This window comes from Leuciscus leuciscus, assembly GCF_965113295.1.
Source record: "Leuciscus leuciscus genome assembly, chromosome: 12".
Lineage (NCBI taxonomy): Eukaryota > Metazoa > Chordata > Actinopteri > Cypriniformes > Leuciscidae > Leuciscus > Leuciscus leuciscus.
This window is the reverse complement of record NC_138736.1, coordinates 18,366,573-18,384,829: the sequence shown is the minus strand read 5'-3', so window position 1 is coordinate 18,384,829 and position 18,257 is coordinate 18,366,573. Positions and strand designations below refer to the sequence as shown.

Here is an 18,257-nt window from a genome sequence, read left to right as displayed (position 1 = left end):
ACCGTAGTGACTGGCTGTACAGCGTATGACGGCTCGATCTTTATGGATGGGGCACATTTCGCTGTTAAAAACCCGTGTCGCGAGAGTGGCATGAGGGGTATCGTGTTTGTTAGTAAGTGCGCGCACTCGTGAGCGGGCGCAGGGCTTACATTTGTCACACGGCCAGTGTTTGAGCGCTTTAGAGGGTCTGCAACCCGGGGTAACTGTGTGGCAGAGCGGGCAGTGGGTAGGTGTGGGCACAGAGTCGTGGACACATTCTCTACGCTTATCACTCGAGTGGCGCGTGCCCGCTTTATGAGAGTGCACTCTGAGCGCGTTACCAGGGGAACCGTGTTTGTGTGTAGCAGTGAGCACGAGGGTGTGGGCACATTTTCTACACTTATGACACCTTCGGCGTGAGCCAGACAACCCGAATTTATACTCTTTATGAGATTTATCTGGGCCGCCTTAAAAACGGCGTTTGTGTGCAGGCGAGCGAGTTGTGTTACTGGCTCGTTGGCTGCGATGTAAGCTGCTGCAGTAGCCTCTTGTAAGGGGACTGACAGAGCTGGGCGCTTTGATGGCTCATAAATACTCAAGCACCATCCTTGTGAGCGGGAGGGTGCGAGATGCGGGTTCGCTTTCTGTATGTAAGAAAGCTGGCCGCGAGCTCGGAGAAGCAAACAGAAAAAATGTTCTCTGCCACCAGGGCCGGATTCGAACTCGGGTCTCTGGCGCAAAAGCCTAATGTTCTGCCACTGAGCCACAGGGGCACACATAAGCTTTCAGTTAGCGCGAGCATATGACAGAGCGTCGCACGTGACGTACGCTCTGATATCCCTTGAGAACGGCGCAGTTGCGCGGCTCGAACAAAGGGAGAGAGAGCGGGAAGATGTCATCATGTGCTGTGACATCGTTTGTTTGCAGGCGTGCGTGTATTAAAAACAGGCTAGGGTAGCTTTCTTGTAAAAAGGGTAGCTTTCTTGTAACGTAAAGGAAGCTATAGCCCGAGACCGTCCGTTTCTGACATCCCTTGTGAGCGGCGCCGTTTGCGCGGCTTGACAGAGTGGGGTAAGCAGCTGTCTATGATAGCAGCGTTGTCTGCTTCATCCCCTGAGGCGACGGCAGTGCGGGCGAAAGCCGGCCGCTGCGCGTCGGGAGGTGGGGGGGAGAAGGAGATAGCGAGGCTCGCGGGAGGGGCTCCGGCGAGCGCTCAGCTACTGCATCCGGGTCCGGAGGCAGGAGGAGGGTCCAACAAGGCGAGTCGAGCCCGCAGGGTCGACATCGGCATCTCCTCGGAGAGTTCGAAGCCGCCCGAAGTAAGGGCGAGGGCTGCGTGGTCGAGGCCCAGGCAGAGAGCGCAGATCACATGGCGGTCGCTGTCGCTGAGCGGGGCTCTGCACGAGCCACAGGGGGAGCGAGGCATTTGCAACAACGCCTCGCGCTCTTTTAGATGCAGTGTGTCGCGGGGCGAACACACAACACAGAGCAAAGAAGGATATAATCCGCCGGATAGCGGAGCAGGCAGGGAAGGCTGAAGGCGGCGAAGACGGCCGGCTTCCTCAGGCTGATATCCTCGGCGTGCTGGTCGCTTGTTTCAACGGCGGCGGCTTCCTCAGAGTCCAGCGATGCGGAGAGCGTCGCTGAAGAGACAGAAATCAGTGAAGCAGCCTCTGAGCCTCGCTTGTATACGCTAAGCCACACCCCCTCTTTCGCGGGCTGTGACGCATGAGGTGCGCCAAGCGCGCTCATTGGACGTGACGTCACGTCTAAGGCTCAGCGATAGGCTGCTGCAGTTGCCGCAGGGCAGCCAATGGGCACGCTAGTAGCCTGCCCTAGGTCTGCGTGCTGCTGCACTGCGTTGACAAAATTATAAAAATTAAGGATAATTTTTTGGCTTCAGATCTCGAGAAAAGATGACTTTCCCGTAGCGTAAGCTAACTTACGCGATACGAGAGAACCTCTCGTAAGAGAACTATAATTCTTGATATCTGTAATTGTATTTTCACTAGTGAAATGTCACCATAGGCTGCCATTCAAAATCCATTGTTGATATCAAGAATTCATTTCTTACTTGTTGAAATTCCAATTCTTATAGTAAAAACCTTTATTTTTGATATCAAGAATTAAACTGTCACTAGTTGAAATGTCTATTCTATCAACAATTGAATTGCTACTATGGCAAGCCGTTTTAACTTTTATTCATTTCCAGGATATGAATTGTTGATATCAAGAATTACATTTTTGATATCAACAATTGCATTTTTTGATATCAAAAATGTAATTCTTGATATCAACAATTTCATTTTTGATATCAACAATTGAATTCTTGATATCAAAAATGTAATTCTTGATATCAAAAATGTAATTCTTGATATCAACAATTGAATTCCTGATATCTGTAATTATATTTTCACTAGTGAAATCTCACCATAGGCTGCCATTCAAAATCAATTGTTGATATCAAGAATTGATTTCTTACTAGTAGAAATATAATTGTTGATATCAAGAATTACATTGTTACTAGTAAAAATGGCAATTACTGATATCAATAATTAAATTGTCACTAGTTGAAATGTCTATTCTTGATATCAACAATTGAATTGCTACTAGTAAAAATTTTCATTTTTGATATCTGAAAATGTATTTCTGATATCAATTTTATTTCAGATATCTAAAATGGCTTTCTTTACTAGTAACGATCACATTCATGATATCAGAAATTAACATTGTCACTAGTGAAAATGGAATTATTGATATCAAAAATGAACATTGTTACTAGTAGGAATTCAATTGTTGATATCAAGAATAGATATTTCAACTAGTGACAGTTTAATTCTTGATATCAAAAATAAAGGTTTTTACTAGTAAGCCGTTTTAGCTTAAATTGTACCCAGCGTTACTCGTCGTAATTGCATTTTTACTAGTAAGAATTCAATTAGAGAGCTCTACAATTCAATTCTTACTAGTAGCAATTACAATTGGAGAGCTCTCCAATTCAATTACTACTAGTAAGAATTACAATTACAGAGCTCTCTAATTCAATTATTACTAGTAAGAATTACAATTACAGAGCTCTCTAATTCGGTTCTTACTAGTAACAATTCCAATTAGAGAGCTCTACAAATGAATTTTTACAAGTCATATGTCTCCATTGACTTCCATTCATTTTTAATTACGGAGCTGTACAATGGAATTGTTACTAGTAAGAATTACAATTAGAGAGCTCTACAATTGAATTGTTACTAGTAAGAATGCAATTGCAGAGCTCTTTAATTCAATTCTTACTAGTAACAATTTAAATAGAGAGCTGTCTAATCCAATTATTACTAGTAACAATTCCAATTAGAGAGCTCTCTAATTCAGTTGTTACTAGTAAGAATGTAATTGCAGAGCTCTTTAATTCAATTACAGAGCTCTGCAATTATACATATCTTTAATTCATATTTTTACTAGTAACAATTCAATTGTAGAGCTCTCTAATTGTAATTCTTACTAGTAACAATTCAATTGTAGAGCTCTCTAATTGTAATTCTTACTAGTAACAATTCAATTGTAGAGCTCCGTAATTAAAAATGAATGGAAGTCAATGGAGACATACGACTAGTAAAAATTCATTTGTAGAGCTCTCTAATTGGAATTGTTACTAGTAAGAACTGAATTAGAGAGCTCTGTAATTGTAATTCTTACTAGTAATAATTGAATTAGAGAGCTCTGTAATTGTAATTCTTACTAGTAGTAATTGAATTGGAGAGCTCTCTAATTGTAATTGCTACTAGTAAGAATTGAATTGTAGAGCTCTCTAATTGAATTCTTACTAGTAAAAATGCAATTACGACGAGTAACGCTGGGTACAATTTAAGCTAAAACGGCTTGCCATAAGAATTAGCATTGTTACTAGTGGAAATGTAATTTCTGATATCAAAAATTGCCATTGTTACTAGTAGAAATCTAATTCATGATATCAATAACTATCATTTTAACTAGTGAAAATGTTGTTGTTGATATCAAGGATTCATATCCTGCGAATGATTAAAAGTCAAAACGGCTTGCCTATATGGCAAGCCGTTTTAACTTTTATTCATTTCCGGGATATGAATCCTTGATATCAACAATTACATTTTTGATATCAAGAATTACATTTTTTGATATCAACAATTACATTTTTGATATCAACAATTTAATTCTTGATATCAACAATTTAATTCTTGATATCAAAAATGTAATTGTTGATATCAAAAATGTAATTGTTGATATCAACAATTGAATTGTTGATATCTGTAATTATATTTTCACTAGTGAAATGTCACCATAGGCTGCCATTCAAAATCAATTGTTGATATCAAGAATGGATTTCTTACTAGTAGAAATATAATTTTTGATATCAATAATTACATTGTTACTAGTAAAAATGTGAATTACTGATATCAATAATTCAATTGTCACCAGTTGAAATGTCTATTCTTGATATCAACAATTAAATTGCTACTAGTAAAAATTTTAATTTTTGATATCTGAAAATGTATTTCTGATATCAATATTATTTCAGATATCTAAAATGGCTTTCTTACTAGTAACGATCACATTCATGATATCAGAAATTAACATTGTCACTAGTGAAAATGGAATTATTGATATCAAAAATGAATATTGTTACTAGTAGCAATTCAATTGTTGATATCAAGAATAGACATTGCAACTAGTGACAATTGAATTCTTGATATCAAAAATAAAGGTTTTTACTCGTAAGAATTGTATTTCTGATATGTATGGCAAGCCATTTTAACATTTAAAAGCTAGACTGGATATGTGTTGCAGATATCTTTAATTCAGTTTTGCCTAGTCGAAAAGAACATTTCAGATATCCGCAACTACATTCTTCCTATCCATAATTGTCATTTCAGATATCCACAAAGACATTCTTCCTAGGACAAATGACATCACTTTTGCCATTCATTTGAATGGGGTTTATCATTACAGATATCTACAATTCAGTTGCAGATATCCACTATGTGAATTACGGATATCTGTAACTGAATTGTAGATATCTGTAATTCTAGTTTGAGATATCTTCAATTAGATTCTGACTAGTCATAACTCCAGTTCAAGATATCTTTAATTCACCTCAATTCAAGATATCTACATGTTCCTTTTCAGATATCTTAAATTAAGTTTTGACTAGGCGAAATTACGTTGTAGATATCTGTAACTAGAGTTATGTCTAGTCAAAATGGCGTTGTAGATATCTCAAACTGGAGTTAGGGATAGTCATAATTTAATTGTAGATATCTATTATCAAGTTAAAGATATCTTGAAATTAAGTTTGATTAGAGATATCTGAAATTTGAGATATCTGTAACTTTTATTCTGCCTAGTCAAAATGTAATTACAGATATCTTGAATTAGAGTTTTGACTAGGCCAAATGACGTTGCAGATATCTGTATGCATGCATCACACTTTAGGCGGGAGCAGATCGTGTTGTTCAAATCATCAAATCACATAGCACCTGTTAACTGTTAACTTTAATTAGCACTGATTAGCACCATGTCGGAGCAACCAGAGTTTTTAATCGTCTTTTTTCATGCTGTTTCAAACTGAAAAAATAAAATTAAAAATAAGAACTAATCTGAACTAAGAACTTTGTTTCTCATCTAAGGAAGTTAATGTTATTGTACTTTCAAGAATAGCACGCATGTAAGCATCTTTATTAAAGTGAATTAGTGTGAATCTTTTTCACGCATAAATCTTACGGCAACAACAACCTTTTAAGCATGAACATAAACATAGCATTGTAAAAATTATTTTATTTTTTTTGTATATAAAAAACATTTTCTGGTGTTTTTTTCTATTACAGCCAACGCCATGACTGCTTCTTTCTTCTTCCATTCATAGAAATGAGGAAATTAACCCACTTTTTCTTTGATTATGGTGGGGAGGGGAAATGGATATGTAAAATAGAGCAACGTCATGCACAATAATTTGCACTAGTCATAATGACGTATGAGATATCTTTAACTTTCATTCTGCCTAGTCAAAACTGAATTACAGATATCTGCAATTGTCATTTAAGATGTGTGACGAGTTGAATGTCATTTTCAATGACGTCATTGCAGATATCTGTAATTCAGTTTTGACTAGGCAAAACTGAATTACAGATATCTCTATCTGTCGTTTCGACTAGTCACAATTACGTTACAGATATCTTGAATGACAATTCCAACTATCCAAAATGTAATTACGACTAGTCAGAAAGACATTGTTGATATCTACAATGTTAATTCCGGATAGTCAAAATTTGCTTTTAAATGTTAAAATGGCTTGCCATAGATATGTGAAACTGGAATTTCAACTAGTAAGAAATACATTTTTGATATCTGTAATAGTTTTGTCGCCCTTTTAACATTTAAAACACATGTAGGATATGAATTGTTGATATCAACAATTTAATTATTGATATCAACAATTCAATTCTTGATATCAGAAATTCTGATTGTTGATATCAAGAATTCAATTGTTGATATCAAAAATGACGTCATCACTCGCAGAAATACATTTTTGATATCACAAATGAAATTACAACTAGTAAGAAACATACTTCTTGATATGTGAAATTTAATTATTGATATCTGTAATTTAATTGTTACATGTTAAAATTTAAATTTCACTAGTAAAAATTGTTATTGCAGATATCAAGAATTCGTTTTTGGATATGTGCATAGTAATGAATTCCTTTTTGGATATGTGCATAGTAATGACGACTGCTTATAAATATTCAAAGAGCGTGACGTTTTTGCGTGATGTTTTACGTGCTCAAGAACTGCGATGAACTGTGAACAACCTGGCAATGGCAGAGGAGGTTTTGAGGCAAATTGGAAGGCAATGTTATGCCATTGAAAGGACGTACCACTATGGCTTTTGTGGTCAACGACATCTACGTGCCATAGAGGCATGTCTCAGAAATTTATCAAGAGTTGCCGGTCTGTTAAGAACAGAGACAGCGGACGAACTTAAAGACTCGCTCATCGACTTAAGAAGGATTTTGCTGGTGCAAAATGTAGAGCAAGACCAGTCCTACTCTGCCGGACGTGTACATTTAGGTGAGTAAAATTGTTGTTCTCTCTAAGTTATTAAAATGTTAGACCTGTTAATTTAAACTAGGCTATATTTGGGTCGCTACGGCGTCTTTCTTGAACACGTGGCAACTCTCCGTCTCTGGTTCTGAATTAGCTATTTACTGCAAAAATACCCCAGACTGGCCTCTTTGATGCAATTAAACCCACCGGCAACAATCGCAAATTTTCAAATTGATTTTAACTATGTCATAACTTTGGGGAATTTCAATGGTTCGTCGGCTTGGGCGACCTTTGTTAACTCATTAATGTGTTTTTCAGTTTTTTTTATTTATTTTTTTAACCTGACCAAAGAGCAATTTCACATAGTAGACAGGTTTTTTTTTATTTTTTACTAGGGTTGTAAAAGGGCAGAACATTTCTAGAAACTTTTCATGGACTGGAAACTAAATGGGAATCAATTGGAAATTTGGGGTAATTTATACAAATGGTATCATACTCAAACATTTATATAAACATTTTGTTTGGTCATAAGCAGACATGCATGCAAAGTAACAGTTTACAATTAAAAAAATAAAATAAATAAGACATTTTTGACAGATTTATTTGTGAGTAGAACTTTGATTTATTTCTTACAGAAATAAAACAACAGAAAAGCATGAATGAAAAAAAAAAAGTCCCATTTAAAATGTAAAATGAAACAGAAATAGCCCTGAAGTGAGTGAGGAATGTGGAGGGTAAAAATTTTGCTGAATTGGCATTAAATCTGGTTGTTTTAAACAAGATCATTTTCAACTGCATTCCCTGTAAGGCTTACATGCAATTTTGTAAATTAATGCGTTAATTGATTCCCATGCCCAACTTTGAAAATTCCTAGAATTTTGCAAACAAATTATTAAAGGAACACAGACACTTCATATTTAATTGTATTTAATAATTAAAATTGTGCTTTTTACATTTAATAGATTACACTTAGATAGATAAGACTACTTAATAGATTGAAAACCTACTAGATTAATTAAAATGCACACGGCCGCACGGGCATTCATAATGGTGCGGAGCAGAGCAACCAGTGGAGAGACACTGTTAAGAATGCTTGTGTGTCCTCAGCAGTGTCTGTTAATTGTTGTTCAATTGTTCTTTGTTTCTTTTTGTCTTAGGTGTACGTGGAAGACCTTCCATTAATGTTTCAAAGCAGCAAATTGAGTTTCTAATGAAACAGGGACACACCATTAAGCAGATGGCCAATATTCTGGGCTGCTCATCTTCATTTCTTTATAGGAAAACTAAACAGCTCGGAATTCCTATACGAAAACTGCAAAGACAAGTGACTGAGGAAGAGCTCATTCAGCATGTCAGAAGACTTCACAGTCTCTATCCCAACACAGGAAGTGAGGTGTGTTAGGAAAGTCAAATTCATTATTCTGCATCCATACTGTCAAATTAAATAAATGTGCTTTTATTATTACTTCTTAGATCATGAGGGGGCTGCTACGTGGAGAAGGGCTGTTTGTCCAGCGGTGCAGGGTCCGAGAAGCCCTTACCCTAATCGATCCCACCGCGACTGCACGCAGGTGGAGTAATGCCATTGCCAGAAGAGTCTACCATGTTCCTCATCCAAACAGCTTATGGCACATAGATGGAAATATGCGGTTGATTAGGTAATACACTATTCATCCCTCCCCACAATACAAAGACACGAGTTCAGTGGACTGGAAACACTAAATTGCCAATAGGAGTGAGTGCATGTGAGAGTGTCCTTGGCCCTGTTTACACCTGGTATTAAGATGTGTTTTCGTCGATCGGATCACAAGTGGACGATGCTAAATACAGGCTTAAACATGGTCTAAAACTTTCTGAGCTTTTGAAAACTTCCAGAGGTAGTTGAAAAAGCATTTGACCAGATGCTTTCATAGTGTAAACGCAAAAAATGTGGTAGAATGTGTTCGAACAACCACAAATCATTGACTACGTTTACATGCAGCCAATATCCGGGTTATGGTCGGGTTAGAGTCACTATTTGGGTTTCTGAAACATTCGGAATAACGCGTTTACATGCGTGAGGAGAGAGAGTTACTCCTGTATACATGGAATTTGCAATATCCCGATGTAAACGGCGACGCACGGTTAGCGTCTGGACGTACGGACTTCCTTAAGACGCAATATGCGTCATTTCCGATTCTTTTTCCTGTTCCAAAGACAACAACAACAGCAGCAGCACGCGGATAATGAATAGTTCGGGGCAGATAGCGATCGCCTTTGTTTGCGCTTTCCTCCTCGCTCCAAAAGTGTGGTGCTGTGCTGCGTCTCGCCATGTTTACCTCTACTTCTTGTTTACTTCCGGTATACTGCACGCGGGTTTCTGTATGCGCCGTCCCTACTCAAAAGACCAAGATTCCTTGCGAATAGAACATGCGCAGAACACAAATCAATGTCCCTTTTGATGGGGATATGCCGATACGCGTTTACATGACCAAATATTCGGGTTAGAAAGGGGGTACCCCAGGTATAATATCCGGGTTTTTAAAAACCGGGATATGAGCATATCCGGGTTTTTGCCGGTGTTTACATGGCCGTGCGCGACCGGGTTATTGCTAATATCCCGGTTTTGAACGGGTTATTGGCTGCATGTAAACGTAGTCAATGTCTACTCTCCTCTTACTGACCTAATGCGTAACCTTAATGAGAAGAGCTCTAGCCAGATGGGATTTAAACTTTGTCGGCTGAAGACCCAAGTTTGGTTTTGAAGACGAAAAACATAGCAAATACAATGTTCTCTCACCATTCCTGATTTCTAATACACACTCCCTGTGTTCGGCTGGTCTTGTCATTCATATGTACATTGCATGAGCTTATTTCGTCCATTAGACTGAAAGATCTGAAAAAGCCCATACATTTATCCGACCCTCCTCTCAAAGAAATCAGGACAAAAGAGACGGATTTAAACACCAGGTGTAAATGGGAATTTGTCTCCCTAATCCACTTGTGATCCGATCGACCAAAACACATCCTAATACCAGGTGTAAACAGGGCCCTAGTAGTACTGGGGTTGCACAAGTTAGTGCACTTCCAGTGTTGGGTTACATCAGGAAGGGCTTCTGGGCATAAATCCTGTGTCGAAAAAGCCTTATTCAGACTGTCAGGCCAAACCCAATTTTTGTGCATATCTAATTGGAATCATATTTAGCAAGTGTGAACAGCAGGAAAAAAAATCACTTGTAATTAATTTTTTTTTTTTACAAATTCATTTTGAGGGAAAAACCTTGCATCACAATATTGTGGTTGTCAAAACAATTGGTAACTAAATAGAACTTCATTAAGTTTAGTGACAACATGTTATGTTTACATGACGGACAGACAACTGTTATTTTAAGTGCTTGACACAAATTTCATGATTTTCATGATAAACTTGTGATTTGATTCCGATCTTAAAGGGATACTTCACTTTAAAATGAAAATTCTGTCATCATATACTCACCCTCAAGTTGTTTCAAACCTGTATCAATTTCTTTCTTCTGCTGAACAGAAAGGAAGATATTTTGAAGAATGTCAGTAACAAACAGTCAACTGGTCCCATTGACTTCCATAGTAGGAAAAAAAATACTATGTAAGTCAATGGTTCCAGTTAACTGTTTGGTTACTGACATTCTTCAAAATATCTTCCTTTCTGTTCAGCAGAAGAAAGAAATTGATACAGGTTTGAAACAACTTGAGGGTGAGTATATGATGACAGAATTTTCATTTTAAAGTGAAGTATTCCTTTAAGATTGGAATCAAATTGCAAGTTTATCATGAAAATCATGAAATTTTGTTCAATATCGATTAATTTAGATAAATATCAGGTACAGTAGCTACATGCTAATTTTTCTCAAGGAAAAATAAATCTCTTAACTAATGCTGTATCAGCTGGTATCATTACTAAAGGTTAAAATGAACAACACAAATTAATATAATGCAGTTTTTATAAGTTATTTTTCATGATAAGAGTACAAATATACTACAAATATTGTGTTATCATTATTTACAAAATCCACAAAAAATATCAAGAAATAATTTGTCAATATCGCACTCCGCTAATCTATAACACAAGCACTTAATCATCTATTGCTACGATCCAGGATCAGATCTGCCCCATCTTATTTTATGGTTTGGAGCTCTACTAGTGACATTTAAGATACTATGAATGCACTTATTTTTTTATTGCTTAATTAACCTTGTGTTGTTTCTATGCCTTTTTTTTTATAAAAGGTGGGGTTTTGTTGTACATGGAGCCATTGATGGGAAATCTCGCCTTATAACCTACCTGAGCTGCAACACAAATAACCGTGCCTCCACTGTGCTGACCGAGTTTGTGAAGGCCACATGTCTTTATGGCCTTCCTTCGCGAGTGCGATCTGACCATGGAGGGGAAAATTCACAAATCGCCCTCTTCATGAATCTTGTTCAAGGGGTGGAACGGAGGAGTCACATAACAGGAGAATCTGTTCATAATCAACGCATAGAGCGACTTTGGAGAGATGTTTTCCTGCATGTGCTCCAGTACTTTTACAACTTGTTCTACACTCTTGAGGATTCTGAGATCCTTGATCCAGATGATGATGTCCAAAAGATGTCCCTGCAAATTGTCTTCCTGCCAGAGATACAAAAGAGACTGGGTCTATTTAGGGAAGGATGGAATCACCACAAAATCAGAACTGAGAACAATAAAACACCTGTCCAAATATGGACTGCAGGAATGCTTGCCAACATGGAGACAAACTGCAGAGCCATCAGCAATGTTTTTGGTGAAGATCCTTGCAGCACACAAACTCTACAAGAGCTTTTGGCGCAACATGGCGTAGAAAACTTCCCTGTGACTGATGATGGCGAAGATCATTTTCCTGCTGTAGTTGTGGAGCAACCCAGAATCAATCTGAGCCATCAGCAGCAGCAAAACATTATGCAGGCAATTGAGACCATCTCAGATACTACTGTTAAGTATCAGACATGCTGCAGAGAAATTGCAAACACATTACAAGATGGCTGAGATACAATTTATGATACTCTGTTTTTTCTTGAAACGCACCATCAGAATGATAATGTTTATGTATTCTTACTATGTATTAAAAAACGATTAAATGCCTTCAGGTAAATACCACACTGTCTGTTTCATGCTCTGACAAAATGTTTTTAGCAGGATTACTAGACTCCAATGTGAAAAAAGGATTCAGACAAATGCAATCAAAATTGATTCAGGTTTTATTGTTCCATTTATGCAGTGAAACATGAATTAGCACATTTTGCTTCATTTACTCGATTTATCATCATCAGTTTTAATTCCACTGAATTGAAAAAGTACATTTCAAGTTGTACATCAGCAAGTTGTGCTAATTATATATCAAACATTAAAGGTAAGAACAGTACAACAATAACAGTAAATGCAATAACAGTAAAATGCATGTTTGAGTGTTAAGAGAATTATTTCAAGTATTTTTTTTTTATCACCCTTACATGAACAAGGTACTACATGGTGCCAAAGGTTGGCGACTGCAGAATACCTTCGGTCATGTAGGTTCTAAAAGATTCGTAGGTACTGTGAATTGGAAGTCTGAGAACAATAAGGCATGTGTTGGCCTCTGGAAATATTCTGGTGTTTTGACCAAATGCAAGTAAAAATTCAATTTTTGGCTGATGGGGGAATCCAAGAGGAGGCACAGATGAGGCTCCAGAAGCAAACTGCAGCACCATTTCCAGTGTCAACGGATTGCAGTCACCTTCTGTAACCACACAGATTCAGACAGACACACAAAGCAGAATAAGGTTTAAATTGAATATCATATTCAGTATGTTGGCTTTCTCAAGCCAACTAATTTTTTTTATTGGAAAGAAATTTAACTTCACAAAAATGTGTCACTCAAAATCACATTAAATGCAAATACATTTTTTACAACAAAGTGGTTGTAATGTTTAAATGATAAAGCACTAAAACCCCTACCTTCTACATCTATTAACCAGTCTCTCCAGAAACAGATGGTCTTATTTTCCAGTTGCCTTTTGTTGCTGCCAAGGGGTGAGAAGTCCACTTCGAAAAGAGTTGCCAGATCTTTTGCCTCCAGTGGTCTGATCGCATTGACAAACAGGTCCTCAAAGATTTCAGCATGATTTTTTAGCTCGTCCATCAGACCAAAAGTTTTGAAACCCTCTTCAAATCTGTCACAGGACATTTAGAGATTTTAATCAAGTCATAATGAGATTTTGGCCACAACCAAACTTTCCATTTACTACATTTTTCCTTTGTACAGCATTTATATGGTTCTCATGATGGATACTTACTGTCTGAGAGCCAAATTTATCCGCCCATTCACAAAGTATTCTGCTGCAGATTGGATCAGGGAATCTCTCTCTTCAAGTGATGAGATGTACCTAAGTGCTCCCATCATGTTCAGACTGTCCCCAGCATCTGATATAGCAGAATTTGCTTTTAGAACAGAGTCTGCTTCTTTAATCTGCAAGTAAATCATTAGAAAGTTATGCCATGAAATCACAAAGCATCCATTGCAAATGACAAAATAAAAAACCCCTGCATAGATGAGACTGTTTAATGTACAAGTCTAAAGTTTATAATCACCTTTGTGAGTTTTTCTCTGAAGCAGCTGTCTGCTATTTCCTCAAGGGAGACCGGAAGTGTACATGTACCACAGAGTTGCATAAAGAGACGATCAGAAAAAAAACGAGGGCCCACTCCACCATGAACTATGCACACAGCAATCATTTTTGCAATGGTCATGTACAAGCCATTCTCAAGTGCTGAAAAACATATATATATATATACATATATTTAGTGATATATTTAGTATATACATATATTTCAATTTCATATGAAAAAAAGAAAAGCAAATTAGATAATCCTCACCATGAGTATCAAGAGCCAGTAGTCTGTTGTCTTCCGGCCCTTCAAATATTTTTGATATCTGGATTTCCCTCATCAACAAGCGTAGGTATTCCCTGGTTGGTCCACCATCATCTATAGCTCCTTCTCCAACCCCATCAGAGTCCACAAAAATCACATCCAGTCTTGCTTCTGGATTGAAGCGCCTTCGTTTGAAAGCGTGCAGGCTACCTTGTAATATGTTGTCTCGACTTACATTGATTTGATTGCTTGTGGGACAACATGAGAGATCAACTCTGCTATGAAGCTTCTTCAAAATTATCTGTAGATCAACTCTAAAACACAAAGGGGTAAAATAAGTTTGCTTTCATGTGTCTGAAAAAGTTTAGTTCTTTAAATTCCTTTAAAGTATAACATAACATACTGATCTGAAATAATTTCACAGTTGTCATTTGTTACAGAGGATGGTTGAGTGGGAAGAGAGCGTTCAGGTGACCACTGATGATATGTGTGTGAAGGTGAAGGAGCAGATGACCAGTGTGCAGGTGAAGGAGCAGGTGAAGGAGCAGGTGACCAGTGTGCAGGTGAAGGAGCAGGTGAAGGAGCAGGTGACCAGTTTGGGGGTGTTGGGGAATGACAATCATTCAGTGGCAAAGAAGTAATTGGTTCATGTGATGATGATGCAAGCGACTGGTTGGAAAAGGACGAGGTAAAATGAACTTCACCAGAATTCACTTGAATGCTTGCTTCGTTCTGTTTATCTTGACTTTCCTGTACATACAGACCAATATTTTAAATAAAAAATATATTTAAAAAAAAAAGAAGAAAAAAAAACTATATACACCTAAAATAGTTTTAGAGACTATAAATAGAAGGGTTACTCACGTGTGCATCCATTGGTGAACCCCAAACAACATAAAGAGTTGAATGACCCTGGATGTTGTAATCATTAAGTGTTCCTGAAAGGTTATTTTCAAGAGGTGTAGATGAGATCGCATCTTGAACATAGAACACTTCACTGGACAGGTCATCCTGACCAACAAAGTCAAATAAGATCTGAAAAGAAGTACATGAAACATAGGTAGATTACACTATTAGATTACATTATTATACAATTATCCTTCTTCATCAAGGCTAATTACTATATTATTTCCCAAACACATTTTAAATCATGACTGTTTTCTATGCTTATTGTTTATCCTTTTATTAAAAATCAGCAGTCATTTACTTGAATTGTGTCTGACAAGATGAATTTTCGAATTTTTTCCACTCCATTAGGAAACTTGAATTTGATGGGCACAGCATCAATGGGTTCCTCGTAATTCGCAATCCTCTTCCGTCTGTCTTCAATTGCCTATTATGCAACCAAGGTTACATGAATGCAGTACTTCTTTTTTTACTTCAAACAAACAAATCATGAGTTATATTTTTTAAAATAACATTTACCTGTAGTCGACTCTTCTCCTGTGCCTCTAAACATTGGCGTCTCATTTCCTATTTATAATATAAAGAATTTGTGGATTCTATTTAAATAGAAATGTATATTACACCTATTAGAACTAGTATGTTCATAGAAAAACATTACAGAGCAGTTTAATGTCCATACTCTCAAATAAATAGTTTCTTTTGTATTACAACCATCTTATACCATCCAGACCTTAATGTCAATTCAGAAAATGTACTAAAGGTTAAATGGGTTCATGTAACAATACATCAAAATTTCCTTAATAAAAATGTCTTTCAAACCGGACTCAACTGGTCAAAAACACGATTTTCCCAAGATTAGTAAAGAGGACCTCAACATTCAAAAGTTTATATATATATATATATATATATATATATATATATATATATATATATATATATATATATATATATATATATATATATACATACATACAGGTAATGCAGTTTATATATAGCTGATTAATGTTCTTAATCAAAGACATTTATACATATTAGCTGAAGTATTACAAGACTAACAGTATGCTACTATCATGTTTTTTTTATGTAAACTTGCAAATTTAGAAGGTAAAATGTTAGGTGGTTGCTGGGTTGCAGTGAAAAAAATAATACAGTTACTTACTTTTTCTCTATCTGCCATTAAAGATTGTTCAAATTCTTTGTCTTGTTCTTGCCGCAAAAATCGCCACTGCTGCAAGACCTATAAACACATCAAAAAATATCTGACTTAAATATTATGAGAAACAAATGATCAACACAGACTCTGGTACATATTGGTTTAAAACGTTATAGGTCTATTCTTAGTTACCACTGTGCTGTCTGCAGTGTCATCTGTGTTGCCACTAAAGTCAGTAAGGTCAATCACCACAGATGGAGTTGGGTCCTCAGAGTCAATCACCACACTTTCAGAGTTGGCTCCTGCTTCAGGTGCACTTTGTGACTGGCACAAAGGAGGTGGTGATTCCTGTGTGGGTAACTGTTGTCATTTACACCACAACACACTTTTACATAAAGCATTATCAAAGAAAATTATTACAAACCTGGTATAATTCTGCTAATGGCAGAATGTACAGCCTACTCCGGCCAAGAGCTTGCTTTAATTCTTTGACAGAAGTAACCAGAAGCTTCTGTAATTTCTTTCCTCTGTCAGCCTTGGCTAATTCATATCCAATCAAATTCAGGCTAACATCTGGGAAACTTTGACAGATACATTGTTTGAAATCTGCCAAACTCCAATTCATTTGGATTTGGGAGACTTTTTCTTTACCCGTGTCATCCACAGGGCTACCTAAAGATGTTTTGAAAGAAAAAGATATAAAATTACTGAATTGTTATAAATAATAATAATAATTAAAAAAATCTCATAATTCACTGTGCCATTACCAAATCCAGTTTGTGTAATTTTTCTTCGTTCTGTCACTGTAGGTAGCTTTGTAAAGGTTGGGCCAGGAAGCAAAAACAGGCAAACATTCCAACAAAGGTTTTCTCGTCTTCCGGCTGTACCTTTAAAACAGAACATTAAAGACTGAATAAATTAAATAAGAGAACCCTCTGATCAATGTGTACATTTTACCAGTTTGATATCTTATTCGAAAAGGAATAACGAGAAATTGAAAGACAGTTAATTTTTTTTAATTATTATTATTTCTTTAGTTTAACACTGGTCAATGAGATTTCGTCTTGACTTCGAATGTCTACACATTTATAATCCGAGATCAGGTATAAAAAAAATCATATAGAATAGACACTGGCTCATGGTTTCAGAGATCGTTTATACTTAAAGGGATAGTTCACTTTGAAATTAAATTTTGGTATGTTTTAGCTTACCTCAAGGGCATCCAAGATGTAGGTGTCTTTTTTTCCGCAGTAGTTTCAATTTTGATATTTTTAGGTCAAACCGTTCTTGTCTGTCAGTCATATAATGCAGGTCGATGGTCACGGTCTCAAAACACATGCACAGAGTCCAAATTAAAACAATTCCCCGTCGTCCAAATTAAACAATTCCCCATCGTAAGTACACATTGATGGCCTAAGACACAAAACGAGCGGTTTGTGTGAGAAAACGAACAGTATTTATATCGTTTTTACCACTTATACACAGCCATGTCCGAGTGATCTGATCTGACGTGTACGCAGACTGGTGCATAGATATATACACTAGATATCGCCTTAAAGACATTCGTTCAATGAACTGCCGTAGACAAGGCGACATCTAGTGTGTATATGTCTATGCACCAGTCTGCGCTCACGTCAGATCAGAGCACTTCGACATGGCTGTGTATAAGTGGTAAAAACGATATAAATACTGTTCGTTTTCTCACACAAACCGCTCGTTTCGTGTCTTAGGCCATCAATGTGTACTTACGATGGGGAATTGTTTAATTTGGACGACGGGGAATTGTTTTAATTTGGACTCTGTGCATGTGTTTTGAGACCGTGACCATAGACCTGCATTATGACTGACAGACAAGAACGGTTTGACCTAAAAATATAAAAATTGAAACTACTGCGGAAAAAAAGACACCTACATCTTGGATGTCCTTGAGGTAAGCTAAAACATACCAAAAATTAATTTCAAAGTGAACTATCCCTTTAAAAGTTGTATCAGCGATTTCAGGCCCAAACATAAATGATCACATTTATCTAATCTTTCCAAACCATCCGCTAGCTGCCCGCCCCATAAGCAAGCCGTCAAAAAAACGTGTCTCTGTAGGCAGCCTAGGCTCTGAGATCTGCACACAAAAACAATTGGTTTCACCAACCACTCAAAACCAAAATAAATAGTGTTCCAACCAATCACCGACAGGGGGAGGGTGTTGTGAGGTTTTCGTGTGCACAAGCACAAAACCTCACAACACCCACCCCCTGTCGGTGA

General features: G+C 37.0%; 2 protein-coding genes across 2 annotated transcripts; one reads left to right on the top strand and one right to left on the bottom strand.

Annotated features, from left to right (window-relative positions):
- Positions 1-8,365: 8,365 nt before the first annotated feature.
- Positions 8,366-12,089, top strand: LOC309511251 (uncharacterized protein). Its single transcript, XM_082186347.1, has 3 exons — positions 8,366-8,446; positions 8,527-8,711; positions 11,299-12,089. The coding sequence occupies exons 2-3, from the start codon at positions 8,530-8,532 to the stop codon at positions 12,074-12,076; spliced, it is 960 nt and encodes a 319-aa protein (XP_082042473.1). The 5' UTR covers positions 8,366-8,446; positions 8,527-8,529; the 3' UTR covers positions 12,077-12,089.
- A 181-nt stretch (positions 12,090-12,270) lies between these two features.
- Positions 12,271-16,504, bottom strand: LOC309511492 (G2/M phase-specific E3 ubiquitin-protein ligase-like). The gene is made up of 12 exons (XM_082186734.1): positions 16,423-16,504; positions 16,191-16,346; positions 16,005-16,082; positions 15,365-15,412; positions 15,147-15,272; positions 14,804-14,974; positions 14,343-14,608; positions 13,943-14,253; positions 13,658-13,836; positions 13,363-13,535; positions 13,025-13,239; positions 12,271-12,806 (listed from the first exon to the last, which is right to left on the bottom strand). Exons 3-12 carry the CDS (start codon positions 16,020-16,022, stop codon positions 12,553-12,555), a joined length of 1,761 nt encoding a protein of 586 aa, XP_082042860.1. The 5' UTR covers positions 16,023-16,082; positions 16,191-16,346; positions 16,423-16,504; the 3' UTR covers positions 12,271-12,552.
- Between the last annotated feature and the right edge of the window lie 1,753 nt (positions 16,505-18,257).